Source organism: Babylonia areolata, chromosome 24 (genome assembly GCF_041734735.1).
Source record: "Babylonia areolata isolate BAREFJ2019XMU chromosome 24, ASM4173473v1, whole genome shotgun sequence".
NCBI classification, from domain to species: domain Eukaryota; kingdom Metazoa; phylum Mollusca; class Gastropoda; order Neogastropoda; family Buccinidae; genus Babylonia; species Babylonia areolata.
In genome coordinates, this window is record NC_134899.1 from 29,271,621 (window position 1) to 29,290,105 (window position 18,485).

An 18,485-nucleotide genomic window follows, 5' to 3' on the forward strand; every position below is an offset into this window, starting at 1 on the left:
TGGGCTGCTCTCCCCAGAGAGCCTGCAAATGTATTTGTTTTCCAGTCAAAATGGACTTTTCTGTGGAATTTTGACAGGTACAACTCTTTAGTTGCAGTGGGTTCTTTTACATGAGTTAATTGCATGCTAGCAACACACATGATCTCGGTTGTTGTCTCATCTGAATGACAGTGGATATATAGCAGACACTTACATGTGTGTTTGACATCGGAATATTATCTTGGTGAAACTCCAAGTAAACTTTAGAACTTGCATCCCTTGGCTGAATGAAACCAACGATGTCATGAATTTTCATGAAGGTAATGTTTACAATGAAGAAAAGAAATTGTATAATCGACTCACTTGTAAACCAGATTTCGTCATTATTATCATGTGAGAAACCTAACAAATATGAACTCAACAAGTCTGATAAGTGAACAAACCTCTTCTTTCAGCATCATATTTTTTCTTCTTCTTCATGGGATTTTTTTCTTCTTTTTTTTTTTCCAGGCGAAAGCAGGATGCCATGACGCCACACAACCTGTTCAGTTTGTTGGCAGAGCGGCTGATGCTTCATTCCAACACCATCACTATGAACACCTACAACGTCCTCTTTGAGGTAACTGCAGACAGTTTTTTGCTTGCTGTTTGGGGTCTGTGCTTGAATGGCTTGATATACTTATTCTGTGGCTCACAAAAAAGTTATGATGATAGAATATACAAATGTACATCCGTTGCATGCTTAGATCAGTTCCTAATTTAACAGTGTTGTTTGTTTTACTGTTGGTTTTTTTTTTATTGTTTGCTTTTTACCATTTGTTAAAGGCCTTTCTGTACTTCACGCATTGTAAGAATGAAATGATGAAAAAAATATCTTGGTTTATTTTATCATATGGTAGAAATGTTATCAAACATTAATTTGCTTTTGTAACTAAGGTTTGTGAAAGAAAAATCCCTTTTTTCTTTGATAGAAGAGAGAGGGTAGATCATTTTAAACTTGGAGTTTGTCATACTTCTCTTTTTTCTTTCTACTTATCCACCCAGGTGAATGCTTTCTACAGTACTGTGCCTCAGTTGATAACCAGACATACATGTTACCAAGTAGTGTTTCTCTCTCCTACTGTCAGTGATTGAATGCAGTCCTCAGATGTATCAAGTTTCCAGGCTGGATGCCACATACACAGGGTGGAAAAGTGGTTTTGACAGCCTTCCCAGACCTGTCTGCAATGTCATTGGAGCAATGTTCAAAGGATAGAAACGATCTGTCTTCCAGTTATGCACCCCTTGAAATATATCCTGCAGCCACCCAAATCAGAATCCTGCAAAAAGAACAAGCTCATCCCTTGGGACTGTGTATGCTTAACTTAAATTGTTCTCATGCTGAAATGCTGAGATTTTATAATAGGAGTGATGGCCTAGAGTGGAGTGACGGCCAAGAGGTAACGCGTTCACTTGCGAAACAAGAGAATCTGAGCACACTGGTTCGAATCATGGCTCAGCCGCCGATATTTTCTCCCCCTCCACTAGACCTTGATTGGTGGTCTGGACGCTAGTCATTGGGATGAGACGTTAAACCGAGGTCTGGTGTGTAGCATGCACTTAGCACATGTAAAAGAACCCACGGCAACAGAAGGGTTGTTCCTGGCAAAATTCTGTTGAAAAAAATCCACTTCGATAGGAAAAACAAATAAAACTGCACGCAGGAAAAAAAAAAAAAAGAAAAAAAAAAAAAGGTTGCCACTTGTAGTGTAGTGATACGCTCTCCCTGGGGAGAGCAGCCTGAATTTTACACAGAGAAATCTGTTGTGACAAAAAGAGAAATACAAATATTGTTTGTCAGGGATTTTTAAAGACAGGGCTGTGTACATGTTGCAGATTCTGACAGAGAGAATGAGTCTGGAGAAGCCCAGAGATCTGGAGCCAGAGTCTACCCACAGAATAGAAAACTCAGGTGAGAGTGTATGTGTGTGTCTGATAATGCAGCAGCCTATATTGGAAGGGTCAAAGTTACAGGTGTTCATTCATTGTTTTTTTTTCTTTTCTTCTTCTTTTTTGTTCATTTTATCATTATCCATTTGCTTTTTGTTCTTTTTTTTTTTTTTTTTTTTTTTAATTGTACTTTGTTTTGTTTCTTTACTGTCTTTCGTTTTTCATTCTTTCATCATTCTTTTTTTTCTTTCTTTCAATAGCAGTCATGGTATATTCTGTTTCATCAGAACTGGAGAGTGGGTTATGTCAAAAACAAAAATAAAAAAAAAGAAAAGGAAAAAAACAAAATGTTGTATTTGTTTTTGGATGATACATCGTTATTATTATAATTTTTTTTTTTTTTTAACAAATGATATTGATTTTTGCTTCTGTAACTGCTGTCAGCAGATGAACTGTTGTTGTTATTACAGATAGGGTGGGGGAAGGTGGGGGACACCAGCAGGGTGGGTGGGTGGGGGTGGAGAAGGTAACACAGAGTGAGATAGTGTGTGTGTGTGTGTGTGTGTGTGTGTGTCCATCCTTGGTAACTTTAACATTGCTTGCTGACCTATGGATTTCTGTTTTCAGCCATTCTGAAGGTGATAGCCACAATGATCCGGCAGTCGAAGGGGACGGGAGAAGTGGTGGAGGTGAAGAAGAAGTTCCTGTCAGACCTGACCATTCTGTGCAACAACAACAAGGACAACAGGAGGTCTGTTGCCATGCGTGCGTGCGTGCGTGCGTGCGTGTGTGTGTGTGTGTGTGTGTGTGTACAGACCAGTTTAATAGCAACAACGCCAACAACAGCAACATTAACAATGATAATGATAATAATGATAATGCAATAGACACTCACACCTCCCAGGCAGGGAGATTGTGGCATTTACAATAAAGAATTATACATACATAAACACACATGCATCCAGTACACTATGCATGAACAGGTATGTGCACACATAGACTCACAGACAATATATCTGTGCTCACAAACAGTATCTCAGTGTATGTAATGTGTTCTTTTCTTTCCCCTTCTGTTCACTTGGGGAAAAACATTGCTGGTGTCTTTTTAAATGGTGTTGTTGAGTGACTGCTGTGCTGTGCTGTCAGGAAATCATGGAGTAGGATGAACCAATGCACAAAGTAGAAGATATATTGTGACATGTTTGAAATAAAGTACTCTTTAAACCATTAGCATAAGCCCACCCATAAATATGAGTGAACACGAGAGTTGCAGCCCATGGACGTAGATGAAGAAAGAACAATGATAATCTTGATAACAGTACTGCTACCACAAATAGTAATCTGAAGAAGAAGAATCAGAAGAAAAAGAGGAAGAATGTGAGGAAGAAGAATATGAAGAAGATTAAGAAGAAGAAGAAGAAATGATGATAGTGACAGTGGTGATGTTGATGATGATCATGATGATGGTGATGGTGGTAGTGGTGGAGGTGGGGTGAAATGTGAAGAAAAAGAAAAAATGATAACAATGGTTATGATGATGATGGTAATGATGATGGCAGTATAGGTGAGGTGAAATGTGAAGTATGTAACCTGAGGATGGGTGTGTGTGTGCTTGCTTGTGTGTGTGTGTGTGTGTGTGTGTGTGTGCTTGCTTGTGTGTGTGTGTGCTTGTTTGTGTGTGTGTTGTGTGTGTGTGTGTTTGAGTGGGTTGCATGCTTGTGTGTATGCATGTATGTGTGTATATGCGTGCGTGTGTGTGCAGGACTGTGCTGCAGATGTCAGTGTGGCAGGACTGGCTGTTCTCCATGTCCTACATCTACCCCAGCAGCTCGGAGCAGCAGAAGATCACCGACATGGTCATGGCCCTCTTCCGCATGCTGCTGCACCACGCCATCAAATTTGAGTTTGGGGGCTGGCGGGTCTGGATCGACACCCTCGCCATTCTCCACTCCAAGGTCCGTCCTCCTTGGCTGTTCGTTGTGGCGGGTCGCTTTTGTTTTGTGGTTTGAGTTCCGTTCCTTACCTCTGTTCTGTTGTATGCTGTCTGTATGTTTGTCTGGCCTGTTAGTTGTGGTGTGTCACTGTTGTTTTGTGCTTTGTGTTCATTTCCTTACCTCTTTTCTGTTGTATTCTGTCTGACAGGTGGCCTTTGAGGACTTCAACAAGCACATGTCCAAGATGTACCACCAGTATGAACAGCAGCGTACTGACGATATTGTGGACCCCAGCGAGCGTCAGCAGCGTCCCATCAGCACCATTTCTGGCATCAACTCGGCAGAGAAGCCTCTCCCCAAGTCCACCGTCCACATTTCTGAGATCAGTGAAGACGAGGCAGCTTCACTGCAAAAGTCTGGTAGGTTCATTGATTCTTGAATGAATTAACTTGATTTTCGTAGGGTGCGTAAAAATTTCCACTCTTGGGTTGTGTATCCACAGCACCACACACACACACAGAAACAACAAGAAACAATCAAATGCCTTTGAAAAATGATTCTCCTCTCTCTTCTTCTTCTGTGTTCGTGGGCTGCAACTCCCACATTCACGCTTTTGAGCAAGTGGACTGTAATGCGTATAACCGTTTTTACCCTCCATGTTTGCAGCCATACTCCTTTTTTGTGGGATGCACATGCTGGGTGTGTTCTTGTTTCCGTAATGCACTGAATGTTGACATGGGTATCTGAGGGGCGCAATAGCCGAATGGTTAAAGCGTTGGACTTTCAGTCTGAGGGTCCCGGGTTCGAATCACGGTGACGGCGCCTGGTGGGTAAAGGGTGGAGATTTTTACGATCTCCCAGGTCAACATATGTGCAGACCTGCTAGTGCCTGAACCCCCTTCGTGTGTATACGCAAGCAGAAGATCAAATACGCACGTTAAAGATCCCGTAATCCATGTCGGTGTTTGGTGGGTTATGGAAACAAGAACATATCCAGCATGCACACCCCCCGAAAGCGGAGTATGGCTGCCTACATGGCGGGGTAAAAACGGTCATACATGTAAAAGCCCACTCGCGTATATGCGAGTGAACGTGGGAGTTGCAGCCCACGAACGCAGAAGAAGAAGAAGACATGGGTATCTGAATCCTTATGTGTGTCTTTGATCTTCCGCATGCACACCGTACACACACAAGCAGGTCTGCACATCTGTTGACCTGGTAGACTGGAAAAATCTCCACCCTTTACCCACCAGACACCACATCTAAGATTTGAACCCAAGATCCTCAGATCGAAAGTCCAAAGCTTTTACTACTCAGTCTGGGTTCACTGATGATGAATGATGAAAAGCTGGGGGCCTAGACATGAAATTTTATTAAAATTCATTGGATGCTTTGTACGCAGCATTTTGTGCGCAAGATAACTAGCACTGAATATGAATGAGTGGTGTTTTGTGGGTTCATTTATCCAAGCGCTGTTGTTATTGTTGTTGTTATTGATAATGAAGAAAAGTTTTGGATGTTATTTTAATTTTGGTCATGCCGTGGACAGTTCATGTTAACAGGTGAACTAGAGTTCATCAGTAGGCCCTAGAAAAATGTTTGCATTGTTTCAGTATTGTGAATATAGGACAGAGCACATGCATACGTAATAAATGATTGTGTACACTAATCTATTATTCAACAACAGCAACAACAAAAAAGACATTAACAAGATGTTTATTGATTGTGGTGTTGTTTCTCTCAAGAAGAGCGGATCAAGTTTGAGTACTTTCAGAAAACTTTGACGAGGTATCTTCAGATGGTGTCTTGTATCAGAAAGGAGGGCACAGTGGGATTTGAACCAGTGCGCAAAGTAGTGGTCACAAATCAGTTGTATGTTAGTTTTGTTCTGTTCCTTTTTGACTGTTTTTACACACATCAGCATAAAAGACAGATCACTATGTTTATGAACTTATATAACATGATCAGTGGTTCTTAGATGGACATAAACTTCTGATGTTTTGCCGCCCCCCCGCGGGGACATTGCTGTTATAAAGAGACACAAAGTTCACCAGCTGTGACAAAACTGTTAGCATTCTATGTGTGTGATATTGTGAACCATTGTTACTTATACCAGTGCTGTCTAGTTAGTGTATTCTGTTATGTAGTGTCTTCTCTGTTAATAGTTTGTCTCACACATTTCTGTATTTTAACAGAAAAAAGTTTTTGCACCTTTACCAGTAAAAAAAAGATTCTCTCTAATGCCTTCAACCCTTTGGACACTTAGAAGCACTGAGTTACTGCTTCCTTTTTACAATGATAAACTCTGATAATTTGTTTCCACTGATTTGTTCGGTCACAGACAAGAACAAAGATGACGCACCAGAAGAGAAGAAGGAAGGAGACGAAAAGTCAGACACTGCAACCTCAGGATCCACTGACAAAGACAGTGCAGGATCAAAAGCAGATTCCACAGCAGACGAATCAGAAGAGACCAGTCCAGAGACAGAAGGCAAAGAAGCAGCTGCGGATGACGCTACCAACAAAGACGCCAAAGAAGAAGAAAAAGAAGGGGCGGTTGGAGGCTCGGACCCTGCACCTAAATCCTCAGCAGCATCGCCTGATGAGGGCACTGCAACAAAACCAGTTGAAGCGTCCAAACCATCTCCGGAAACGGCACGGAACGGTCAGCAGCCACCACCCAAAGTGCAGCGCAAGTCGTCCAGCGCCAGTCGTACGGGAGACGAGCGTCAGGGAAGAGCTATTTTTAGCCCAGGTCCACGTGCCCCGCCGTTCCGCATCCCTGAGTTCCGTTGGTCTTACCTGCATCAGAAGCTGCTGTCTGATTTGCTGTTTGCTGTGGAAACAGATGTGCAGGTGTGGAAAAGGTGAGTGGGTTTTTTTTTTTTTCTTGCTTGCTTTTTATCTGATGTGGCCTGTTAATTGAAAATGACAAAATGAATCATTTATGATACATGGAATGATTAGAATGTTACAGTGGTGAAGTGGAGTACTTATTGTATTTTAAATCAAGATATGCATTAATTTTCATCAAAGCATTGTTCTTATATTTGTGTAGACTGTATTGCTCTCGCCACACATCTTCAACAACATACATTGACAAGACTGTGTTGAATGACATATTGAATCCATATTTTGTTTGTTGCAAAAGTGAATTTTGTGATTTAGATAAACAATTCCAGATGCATGACATTTTCCTGTCACAAATTTTATTTCAAATCCACACATCAGATAATGACATATTAGTGTTAGGTGATATATTTCAACGTGACTTGAAATGTTTCATCAGCTGTTTTCTGTGTTTTCAGCCACAGCTCCAAGAATGTGATTGACTTTATCAACGCCAGTGAGAACCACATCTATGTGGTCAATGTGACCCACATGATTTCCCAGCTTGCCGACAACCTCATTACCTCATGTGGAGGTCTGCTGCCTCTGCTGGCTGCTGCTACCTCTCCTAATGTGAGTTGGATATGGAGACGATGATGATGATGATGATGATGATGATGAGATGATGTGGATATTTGTTTAACACCTGTCTTCGATCAGAGACCAAACTCTAAGCCCTTTGCAAACACTGAGTCATTTGTGCAGCAGGTTGCTTACCTGGGTAGAGTAGACTGAGATATGCCTTTTAGCACTCTTCATTTGTTTCATGTGTCCTTCAGTCAGGATTCAGTCACACACATGCGCTCTCTCTCTCTCTCTCTCTCTCTCTCTCAAACAGACATGTAACCTTTTATTATTGGAGAGTTAGTGTTTGGGTTGTGTGTCATGATGCCCAAACTCCACATGGTGATATTTAATGATGGGCACAGTAACCAAGTAGATAAACTGCTGAGAGTTTGGAAGTAATTCATTTAACAAGAGAAACAGTTGATAATGAACATAGAAAGTTTTAAAAAAAAAAAGTGTCTACATTCCTAGTGAACGGTAGATGACACACTTTCATGCCCAGTGTGTGACTGATGCCAGAGTAATAAACTGACTGTGCGTGCTCAGGGAGAGATTGACATTCTGGAGCCGAACCAAGGGCTGAGCATCGAACAGGCAGTGTCCATCCTGCAGCGTATCATGGCCATGACGGACATCCTGGTCTTCGCCTCCTCCACCAACTTTGCCGAGCTGGAGCAGGAGAAAAACATGCCCTCTGGAGGCATTCTGCGACAGTGCCTCCGTCTAGGTGAGTGAGACCTTGCACCTCTCATGGTTCGGTGAATATGCAAAGGTAGATCAGAACATAGTGTTCTAACATGCCTTTGCACACCTTATATGGTTTTGTAACTATGCAAAGTTAGAGATCAGAACATAGTATTCTGACATGCCTTTGCACACCTTATATGGTTTTGTAACTATGCAGAGTTAGAGATTGGAACATAGTATTCTGACATGCCTTTGCACACCTTATATGGTTTTGTAACTATGCAGAGTTAGAGATCAGAACATAGTATTCTGACATGCCTTTGCACACCTTATATGGTTTTGTAACTATGCAGAGTTAGAGATCAGAACATAGTATTCTGACTTGCCTTTGCACACCTTATATGGTTTTGTAACTATGCAGAGTTAGAGATTAGAAGATAGTATTCTGACATGCCTTTGCACACCTTATATGGTTTTGTAACTATGCAGAGTTAGGTATAAGAAATTAGTATTCTGACATGCCTTTTTGCACTCCTCATATTGTTTTGTAACTATGCAAAATTAGAGATCAGAACACAGTATTCTTACCTGCCTTTACACACCTCAGAACGGTTTGGTAACTATGCTAAGTTAGATCAGAACATAGTATTCTAACATGCCGTTGTGGGACAGTTATCACTTACAGGGTGAAAGGTGTACTCTCAGAGAAATGAGGCCTTTTGTTCTGATGTTCTGTTACACCTTTAAGAGAAGAATAATAAAAAGATGGAAAATATGTCTTCCAGAGTGCTCCAAACGTCTACAGATGTTATGTGAAGGAGCTACACCATATGTTGAAGCACTGAAAGAAGGCGATTTTACTGTCAGAAACGTATCTCCTCTGTGATATTCCCTGTTGAGTGAAGGATTTTAAGAGTGGGATGAAAGAATGTTTGTCAGATGTATCATTCATTCTGGTCAGTGAAATTAGTAATCATTCAAGAGAACACTACAACATTTGCCCAATTGTCTCACTGAGTCTAAAACTTTTGAACCATTCTTGAGTTCAAATGTGATGTGATTTTCAGCTTATTTGATTGGTGACACTGCATCACTGATAGCAAAAAGAAAAGTCGTTGTAGTGACATATAAAATGATTCATTCTTAAATAGTGCTATGATTAAAGCTGAAGTAAGCTCTAAGTGCTTTACAAATCCAGTACATAAAATGAATCAAATAGACATATAAGGTGAAATAGAAACATATAAAAGAATCACAAAAAGGAATAAAAGCACTGTTCGATAGGAACAATTGACTTTTGATTTTTACACATGTACTTTGATCACTATGTTTTTATGCGTTTGTGTGAATGTGCTCATGGTGTTAAATACATCTTACACATAATTTCAAAACAAAACAAGTGATAAAAGCATATATACAATACATTTATACAATTAAAGCAAAATCTACAAGACCCATTAAGTAATATATTTTTACCCTTGATGCATCAATTCTGGCACACCAGCATGCATACAAGACCTCTGACATGTATTGTTTCAGTGTGCACAGCAGCAGTGCGGAACTGCCTGGAATGCAGACATCGCTATTCCCGTCCATCGTCTGAGCCTCCTTCTCCAGGGGGTTCCTCAGCGTCAGGAGCTGCAGGGGGGAAACCTATCAACGGTGTTGACCCCATACAGTCTCTCATTGGTGGTTCCCACCCCTCCACCAAGGTATGTCATTGTTCAGAGCCTCTGTAACCTACTACAGTCTGCTTTGATAGCCTCGGTTTGACAGTTTCAGTTTCAGTTTCAGTAGCTTAAGGAGGCGTCACTGCGTTCGGACAAATCCATATACGCTACACCACATCTGCCAGGCAGATGCCTGACCAGCAGCATAACCCAACGCGCTTAGTCAGGCCTTGAGAAAAAAAAAAGAAGAAAAAAAGGTTTGACAAAGGACTTTTGGAGTGATCTCACTATTGTTAAGACACCCTGCAATCTCATACTGTCTGCTTTGATAGCCTCGGTTTGACAAAGGACTTCCGGAGTGATCTCACTATTGTTAAGACACCCTGCAATCTCATACTGTCTGCTTTGATAGCCTCGGTTTGACAAAGGACTTCTGGAGTGATCTCACTATTGTTAAGACACCCTGCAACCTAATACTGTCTGCTTTGATAGCCTCAGTTTGACAAAGGACTTCAGGAGTGATCTGGCTTGAGTGAGTGACCACAAGAGGAGCTGATGACATGAGCTCTCGATTTGTATGATTCCTGTGAAGCACACAGGTTACATAACTTCACATAGTGTCAGAAGTGAGATTCAAACCCATGCCCACATTCATGGACCAGATACTGAACTTTGGCATTTTGGTTTCTTATCATGGTGTGTGGGGTCTTCTTACTGTCCTTTGACTGTGAATATTCTCTTGTTTTTCTTAGTTGTGTTTGATAATCTGTTGGCATTGGCCCTCAAGATAGAATTGTTCTGTGCTTGGGTCTTCTGTGAAAGTCCTTTATTATTGTCTTTTATCATGATTAGTAGGGTCCCTTACAGTCCCTAATCTGTTAACCATTCTTTATTGTGATTATGATGGTGATGACAATGCCCATGATGATGATGGTGATGGAAATGATCGTGGCAGTGATGATGATGGTGACAGTGGTGATGATGGTGATGTCATGATGATGAAGGAGATGGCGGTGGTGGTGGTGATGATTATGCCAGTGATGACAGTGGTGATGATGATGATGATGGTGATGATGATGAAGGAGATGATGGTGATGATGATGATGGTGACACTGGTGATGATGATGAAGGAGATGATGGTGATGATGATGATGGTGACACTGGTGATGGTGATGATAATGATGAAGGAGATGATAATGATGATGGTGATGATGATGACCACGATGATGGTGATGATGATGATGGTGATGACCATGATGATGGTGATGATGGTGATGATGATGACCATGATGATGATGATGACCGCGATGATGATGACAGAACATTGTGGAGAACCTGGCAGGCCAGGTTGCCCCCATCAAGGACCCAGAAAAACTGCTGCAGGACATGGACATCAACCGGCTGAGGGCTGTTGTCTACAGAGACGTGGTGAGCATCAGTCCTCTGGTGCATGCATGCGTGTGTGTGTGCGTATGTGTGTTGTGTCTGACCAAACAAACTAATGAAACAATTCAGTGTCTAGAGATAATCTATAATTCTGACCAAACAAGCAAAAGAAAAATCAAACACCGCAATGTCTAGAAGTAATCTTTGATACTGACCAAACAAACAAACTATACAACGTCTAGAGTTAACCTTTGATTCTGACTAAACAAACAATGTTGTCTAGAGGTAATCTTTCATCCTAACCAAACATGTACAATATGTAGAGGTAAACTTTCATTCTGCCCTAATAAAGAAACAAACATATAAACTATGCAATGTCTAGAGGTAATCTTTGATCCTGACCAAACAAACAATACAATGTCTGGAGATAATCTTTGATTCTGATCAAACATAACAAAGAAACAAAACAATGTGAAGAGGCAGTTTTTCATTCTGACCAAAGCAAACAAACAAACTATACAACATCTGGAGGTGACCTTTCATTGTGACCTGTCCACCAGGAGGAGACAAAGCAGGCACAGTTCCTGGCCCTGGCCATCGTGTACTTCACCTCCGTGCTCATGGTGTCTAAATACCGTGACATCCTGGAACCGCCCACCCCCACCACCTCCACCCCTTCTGTGGGGTCAGTGAGAGCCAGTCGCCATGACAGCACAGGTGAGAAGAGCACGCTGACTTGTGTGGGTGTGGGTTTGCCTCTGGGTGTGTGGTTGCTGTGGATATAGCCATGGTCATAATAAAGACTCGGAACAGTCTGTTTCATGCCCTGTGGAAAACAGTGGTGATAATGGTGGTGGTTTATACATAGAGTGATTATTTTGCTTGAGCCCTTAATGTTGTAAAACACATTTGAATTTAACGAAGGAAAAGAAACAAAAAAGAAATTTGTCTGTGGGATAGAGTAAAGCCTATGATATGTTGTGAGGGGAAAAGATGATTGATTGATGAGCATGGCCTTGTGTGATTTTAAACAAAGAAGAAAGGGAGTGATGTGCTGTGTTTATTTTGGTCTGTTTGCTTGTAAATAAGAAATGCTTTGGTGCTTTGGGTGAAGGTGCAGTGAAGGATTGGTGGAGGGACAGCTTATACCTAAAAGTGTACAATAACTTAGGGATGTAGGACACATAAAATCTGTAACACACAATAAAAGAATGCCTAGTGTGACATATAACATTGATACATTGATGAGGGGTGTTGCTGATGGATGGTAAACTTGGAAGAAGTGCAGATACCCAAACATTTAGTTTGCAGAGTATGTCTCAATGTTTTGTTTTTTTTCATCAGCAGAATGTCTGAAGGGCTACAGAATGAAAGTTTTCATGTATAGAACTGAAAAGTTGTTGTTCCATGATAAAGTTAACAAAGCACATTTCTTTTACTTGGATGTTTTGTTTGCCTCATTTTTCTTGATGAACTCGAAAGACCTGTCTTCAGTTTTATCAAGTTTGATTTAACATCTGCCTATATGATTTATACACAGCCCACCAGGCGCAGATGTAGAGAGCTAAGAAAACTATGCTTTCTTTTTATTACAAAGAGTTCTCTTTTGAAAAAAAAAAAGTTTGATCTGATAATGGCACTAAGAGCTTTTGTTTTGAACTATTAAATATCATGGTGCTTTAGTTTGAAAAGAGATTGAATGATCAAGGACAGTAGTTTATTTGACCTACAAGTAATGTAAAACTGGCTGTGTTGACTTTCTAGCATTGTACTGGAAGGCTTAGAATTTTTAGAATCTGAAATGATACACCTGTTGAGCAAGTAATTTAACAGCAATTATTAAGCAAATTGTTTGAGTAATAAATAGTTGAACCACTGGTTTCAAGTATCCATAGTTTGGCTCTGCTTATATCTGTTAGTATTATTATTATCCTTTATTTGTAACTACCATAGTGTAGCATGTCCAGTTCAGTTTCAGTTTCAGTAGCTCAAGGAGGCGTCACTGCGTTCGGTCGAATCCATATTCGCTACACATCTGCCAAGCAGATGCCTGACCAGCAGCGTAACCCAACGCGCTTAGTCAGGCCTTGAGCATGTCCACAGAGTGTGAATGAGTGCAGATGTGGATGTGAGAATACAAATACCTCTGTGTATGCACACACTAACATGCATGCACTTGAGAATGGCAGGGTGAGTAGATTGGATGAATAGTTGTGGATATGGATGGGGAAGGATACCTGCGGATGTGGATGTGAAGGATACCTGCGGATGTGGATGGGAAGGATACCTGTGGATGGGAAGGTGAATGTGGATGGGAATGTGAATGTTAATGGGAAGGTGGATGTGGATGGGAAGGATACCTGTGGATGTGGATGGGAAGGATACATGTGGATGGGAAGGTGAATGTGGATGGGAAGGATACATGTGGATGGGAAGGTGGATTTGGATGTGAAGGATACCTGTGGATGTGGATGGGAAGGATACCTGTGGATGTGAAGGATACCTGTGGATGGGAAGGATACCTGTGGATGTGGATGGGAAGGATACCTGTGGATGTGGATGGGAAGGATACCTGTGGATGTGAAGGATACCTGTGGATGGGAAGGATACATGTGGATGGGAAGGATACATGTGGATGGGAAGGATACCTGTAGATGGGAAGGATACCTGTGGATGTGAAGGTGGATGTGGATGTGAAGGATACCTGTGGATGTGGATGGGAAGGATACCTGTGGATGTGGATGGGAAGGATACCTGTGGATGTGGATGGGAAGGATACCTGTGGATGTGGATGGGAAGGATACCTGTAGATGGGAAGGTGGATGTGGATGGGAAGGATACCTGTGGATGTGGATGGGAAGGATACCTGTGGATGGGAAGGATACCTGTGGATGTGGATGGGAAGGATACCTGTGGATGTGGATGGGAAGGATACCTGTGGATGTGAAGGATACCTGTGGATGTGGATGTGAAGGATACCTGTGGATGCGGATGGGAAGACTACCAGAATGACAGATTTTACACATGATTTTTCTGACTTTCTTCCGCTGCCTGCCTGCCTCTTCCATCTTCTCACCCCACCCCACCACACTGCCCTCCCCACCTCAAACCTCAGCCTGGCAAAAGCTCAGCACTTCCGCCATGCCGCTGCTGCCAGACAGTACCTCCTCCACCTCCCTCATCACCAATGGCACCAAAAACGGCGAGAAAGGCGACGAGAAGGACAAAGAAGGGAACGGGACCGCCAAGGACAGCACCGCTGCCAAGACCAAATCCAGCAAGGAGAAGAAAGACAGTGGCAAACGGAAAGACAGCAAATCAGACAGTGGAGACAAAAGCAAAGAGAGTGCCAAGACGAATGCAGAGAAAAAGAGCCACGAAGAGAAGAAGACCGAAGAAGAGAAAGAGAAGAAGACAGACAAAGAGATTGATAAAAAATCAGATGAAGAGAAGGAGAAAAAGACGGATAAAAAATCTGATGAAGAAGAGAAAAAGACAGATGAAGAGGAGAAAAAGATGGATAAAAAATCCAATGAAGAGAAGGAGAAAAAGATGGATAAAAAATCCAATGAAGAGAAGGAGAAAAAGATGGATAAAAAATCCAGTGAAGAGAAGGAGAAAAAGATGGATAAAAAATCCAATGAAGAGAAGGAGAAAAAGACAGATGAAGAGAAGGAGAAAAAGATTGATGAAGAAAAAGAGAAAAAGACTGAGGAAGAGAACAGAAAGCTGGGGAATGAAAAGGAGAGCGACGTTCCAGCGAAAGACGATGTGAGTGAAAAAATAAAAACGGATGGTGGAGTAAGTTCTGCCAAGGAGGAGGGTTCAAAGGAGGCAGATACCACCAACAGTGACAGTCACAAAGAGGAGCCTGACAAAGAGAAAAGTGCCAGCGCCAAACAGGATGACACATCTCACGAAACTGGAAAAGGAGATGACATCGCCTGCAAAGATAAATCAGAGTCTGATCAGACTAAAGCTAAAGCCGAGGGTTCTAGCCCATCAGGTGTGAAAAACGAAGACAAAAAGGATGTTGACAATAAAGAGAAACGAGTAGATGAAAAGGGAGAACCAGTCTGTGAGAGTGACAAATCCTCAGGCAAAAATGAGGAGAGTGCTGAAGAAAAAGAAAAATCTGATGCAGACAAAGAAGAAGAATCCACTGAGAACAAAGAGGAGGAGAAGGCAGAATCTGTTGAGGGCAGTGAGAAACCCACTGACAAAGAGAAGCAGCAAAACGAAGAAAAGTCCAGCAGAAAGGAGGAGGAAAAACCTGCACTGGAAGAGCCAGCCCAGGAGAAAGAGACGTCTGTAGAAGGGAAGGAGAAGTCTGTAGAGGAAAAGAAATCCCCTGAAGTTAAAGACGAGAAGAAGGAAAAGGAAATGAAACCTGACGACCAAAAGACACCCACTGTAGAAGAAGAAGAAGGGAGCTCTGTCACCAACAAAGAGAATTCTGACAAAGACCCTGAGAAGAAGGAGCAAAAGGAAGAGAAGGAAGAACAGGAAGACTCTGAGAAGAAGGAGGAGGAGAAGAAGGACGAAGGGGAAAGCTCAGAGCAGAAGGAAGAAGAGGGCAGGAAGGACAAGAAGGAGGGAGAGATGGACAAAGACAAGACGAAAGAGAAAGAAGAGAAGGAAGAACCAGAAGTGAAGGACAAAAAAGAAGAAGAAGAAGAGGGGAAGACGAAGAATGACGGAGCAAGTGAAGCGAACAAAGCACCGGAAGGGAAGGACAGAAAGGAAGAGAAGACCAGCAAAGACAGTGGGGCGGAAGAGCAGCAGAAGGAAGAGCCAGGAGTGGGGACGGAGGAGAAGGGTGAGGGACTGGATGTGGGCCCGTCACTGCCCAGCACTGTGTGTCGTGCCTCCTTGGTTGCTGAGGACAACTTGTGCGACAGCATCCTGGTTCAAATGGCTGCTAGCAGCTGGGAGTGCCTGGATGCCCATGTTGTCTCAGGTTGTCCGCTCCTGTTGCTTTAGCACCATGGCTGTTTTTTTTGTTTGTTTTTTTCTCTTTTGTTTTCATTCTTTTTCCCCACTTGGCTTGACGTTGATTTCATGCTTTGTTGTTGCTTCTTGTCTCTCTGTTCTTACTGGAATTTGTTGTGTGCAGAATTTGTTGTGATTTAAATTGTTGCTTTGTTATTGTTTAGGTGAGTTTATCATAGTGTTGATGTGTCCACATGCAAAATCTTGATGGTTCTTATTTGTTGATTTTTTTTTTTTTCAGGATCTTTTGACATGTTGCTGTTCTTGTTGTTGTTTCTGAATAATTGAATGTTGTCATCTGATTATGGAATTTCTCTGCACAAATGACAGTGTTATATGAACTGAAAAGGTGATTTTCTGTTGCTACATTCATCTTTTTATTGATTATTAATATGGAGGGATAAAAATGGACTCAGCATTTATTTGTGAACATTTTTATTCAGACTTATTTTTGTGGAAGAAAATAATAGGATTAGGCATAATAGCTGAGTGTCCAGAACTGTATACTGCTAATCCAAATGTGCTGGGTGCTAATTGCGGCAATATCCATCGGTGAATGATGGTTTTTGTTTTTTTCAACCTTTGGATTCAGCATATACGCAGACCTGCTTATGCCTGAATCCTTTCCATATGTATTTATATGAATGCAGAAGACCAAATATACACATGATTATCTTGTAATCGGTGTCAAGAGCTCAGAGCTCAGTTGTTGTTTTTTACGGAAATGTGAAAATACTGAGCTTGTTACAGTCACAGCTGTCATCAGCAAATGGCTGTTGGCTATGCAAACAGAAGGAGAAAAAAAAATTGTGATTTTTTTTTGGTTTTGTTTTGTTTTATTTTGTTACCTTCATAGTTACATCATTGCTTAAAGATATTACAGCTCTGTGTCAGTCTGAGTTTTCTGCACTGTAGTTCATTTTTAATCAGAAAGTCTGGTACTTTGTTTCGTTTTTTGTTTTTTGTCATAATTTTTTTTTATCAGTTTGTGTCAGTTTGCTGTCAAATTCTCAAATAACTGTTGTGTCTGTTGTTATTCAGTGTCTGGTATTTTCTTCCTGATGTTGTAGGTTCTCTTCCTATCATGTATTATACAGCTTGTTGGATCACAGGAGTTTGAAATGATATTTTTGTGAAGATAAATGATAGTGGTGAACTGTGATCAGTCATGGACTCTGAAATGTCATTTCTACATTTTATATGCGTAAAAAACCCAACCCCTTTCTTAAAAACATTCACAGAGAAATGTATTGTATGTACACCAAGATGATGTGTAATGGTCCATGTGTAGATATATTGATGTGATATTTTAGCACAAAGAAACTGATCCAGTTCGTACCTGAAACAATAAAAAGCAACATTAAAAAGAAAAAGTGCCATCATGCCATGATTGAGATGTTCATAATGAGTTTGAACTATAAGCAGAATATATTAAAATGGGGACAAAACATGAAATAAGCTCTTTTTTTTTTTTTTTACAGAACATTATCTCTGTCAATATAGTAGCTTATTGTTATAGTTTCCTCTTTTTGTGTACATCTTTGTACCAACTTGAATAATTATCATTCTGCGGATGGTTTATTGTAAAAAGGCAGAATATTACTTCTTTCATAGTTTTTGCATTACAAATTCTCTTTGATGCCGTTGTGTTATCATTATGATTACATTTTTACATCATATGATAACTACCAAACTGATTTAAATTGATGCAGAGGTTCTTGTGCACTGTCAAATGACACAAGTATTAATGGTTTAGTGATGTTTATTTTATTGTGTCTGAAGAAAACAGGCGAATACACAACTGTTGCTCATTTTGATACACATGAACTTTGATAGTAAAGGTGATTCCAGTGTTTGTAGCATTATGGTTGTGATTGTCAGAGTATTTGTAGCATTATGGTTTTGATTGTCAGAGTATTTGTAGCATTATGGTTTTGATTGTCAAAGTATTTGTAGCATTATGGTGGTGATTGTCAGAGTATTTGTAGCATGATGGTGGTGATTGTCAGAGTATTTGTAGCATTATCACATTATGGTTTTGATTGTCAGAATATCATCCAGCACAGGCCAGAGGCAGATGGAGCCCATAAGTGATAGGAAGTTTGCAAGAGTAGTTCTGTGTTTAGGTTTGATCAGCTTCTTTAATGTTGATGATGATGTTCATTAAATTCCTTGATTTTATTATTTATTCACCCCTGAAAACAGTGAGTGGCTGCCTACCTGGTGGGATAAAAACGGTCACATATGTTAACATGGGAGGTGCAGTCTATGAATGCAGAAAGATAATAAGAAGTATGTGTTTAAAAGTTATCATTTTCAGTATTGTCTGAAGGTGTAAATGATTCACCTAGTTCTTTTTACTGATTAAAAAAATGTTTTGTTTCTCCTGGTAGGAAGTAATAAATGCATAATTTGAAGCGAATATAGTATACTTTATTGTGTCAATCAAATT

The 18,485-nt window shown here is 40.9% G+C and overlaps 1 protein-coding gene across 7 annotated transcripts in view; it reads left to right on the forward strand.

Moving 5' to 3' along the window:
- LOC143299082 (neurobeachin-like) overlaps positions 1–18,485 on the forward strand; it is a 299,752-nt gene that overhangs the window by 73,940 nt on the left and 207,327 nt on the right. For all 7 annotated transcript variants that reach the window (XM_076612191.1, XM_076612194.1, XM_076612192.1 and 4 more), the window contains 11 exons: positions 490–598; positions 1,855–1,930; positions 2,536–2,659; positions 3,671–3,863; positions 4,051–4,261; positions 6,184–6,709; positions 7,151–7,304; positions 7,845–8,025; positions 9,525–9,697; positions 10,976–11,083; positions 11,602–11,758. In XM_076612191.1, coding sequence (XP_076468306.1) covers positions 490–598; positions 1,855–1,930; positions 2,536–2,659; positions 3,671–3,863; positions 4,051–4,261; positions 6,184–6,709; positions 7,151–7,304; positions 7,845–8,025; positions 9,525–9,697; positions 10,976–11,083; positions 11,602–11,758 — 2,012 coding nt within the window. The remainder of the gene's footprint in view (positions 1–489; positions 599–1,854; positions 1,931–2,535; positions 2,660–3,670; positions 3,864–4,050; positions 4,262–6,183; positions 6,710–7,150; positions 7,305–7,844; positions 8,026–9,524; positions 9,698–10,975; positions 11,084–11,601; positions 11,759–18,485) is intronic.